Source organism: Penaeus monodon, chromosome 15 (genome assembly GCF_015228065.2).
Source record: "Penaeus monodon isolate SGIC_2016 chromosome 15, NSTDA_Pmon_1, whole genome shotgun sequence".
NCBI lineage: Eukaryota > Metazoa > Arthropoda > Malacostraca > Decapoda > Penaeidae > Penaeus > Penaeus monodon.
In genome coordinates this window covers 25,442,840-25,443,433 of record NC_051400.1, presented here as the reverse complement: position 1 = coordinate 25,443,433, position 594 = coordinate 25,442,840, and the positions used below count along the sequence as shown (strand labels likewise).

The window sequence follows — 594 nt, the reverse complement described above, 5'->3', positions numbered from 1 at the left end:
GCAATTGATGATATTAACAGAAACTCAATATTCACAGAGACGCCTGCAGTTACTTCGTGAACAAGTCATCAGTCGGCATCGTAGAAATACCCTGCACAGAATGGATCTACGACGACTCCATATATTCAAGCACCCTCACCTCTGATGTATTTCTTTTATCACTTACATGATCTAATTCTAATACAATCTGAGACACTGATAAGTCTGAAACACTCTCGCCTCTGGTGTATTTCTTCTATCATTTTTTATTATAGTCACAACCTTCACTGCTTTCTCATACATTCTGAGACACTGCTCAGTCCGGACAGTGTATAACACGTAGCATGAAAATATACATTTGTAATTATCTTAACCTTGGGCACAGAATGCAATTTTCTCTCTTCCTACATTTGATTTATTTAAAATTAGATTTTTTTTCTATATGGAATTGTATATGTATTTGCAATACATTCTAGATTAGGAATTTATCTATTTCGGATTATATAGCCGCTTTGAATACATCATTAAGAATCATATCCACTTCAGATATATCTATTTAGAATAATGTGATGGAATTAACATAAAATATCAAGTTTATCAATTTGTGATTTTGTG

At 32.8% G+C, this 594-nt stretch overlaps 1 protein-coding gene across 1 annotated transcript in view; it reads left to right on the top strand.

Annotated features, from left to right (window-relative positions):
- LOC119582274 (solute carrier family 22 member 2-like) overlaps positions 1 to 594 on the top strand; it is an 11,797-nt gene that overhangs the window by 5,307 nt on the left and 5,896 nt on the right. The window contains exon 4 of the mRNA XM_037930493.1: positions 38 to 146. Within this exon, the coding sequence (XP_037786421.1) occupies positions 38 to 146 (109 nt within the window). The remainder of the gene's footprint in view (positions 1 to 37; positions 147 to 594) is intronic.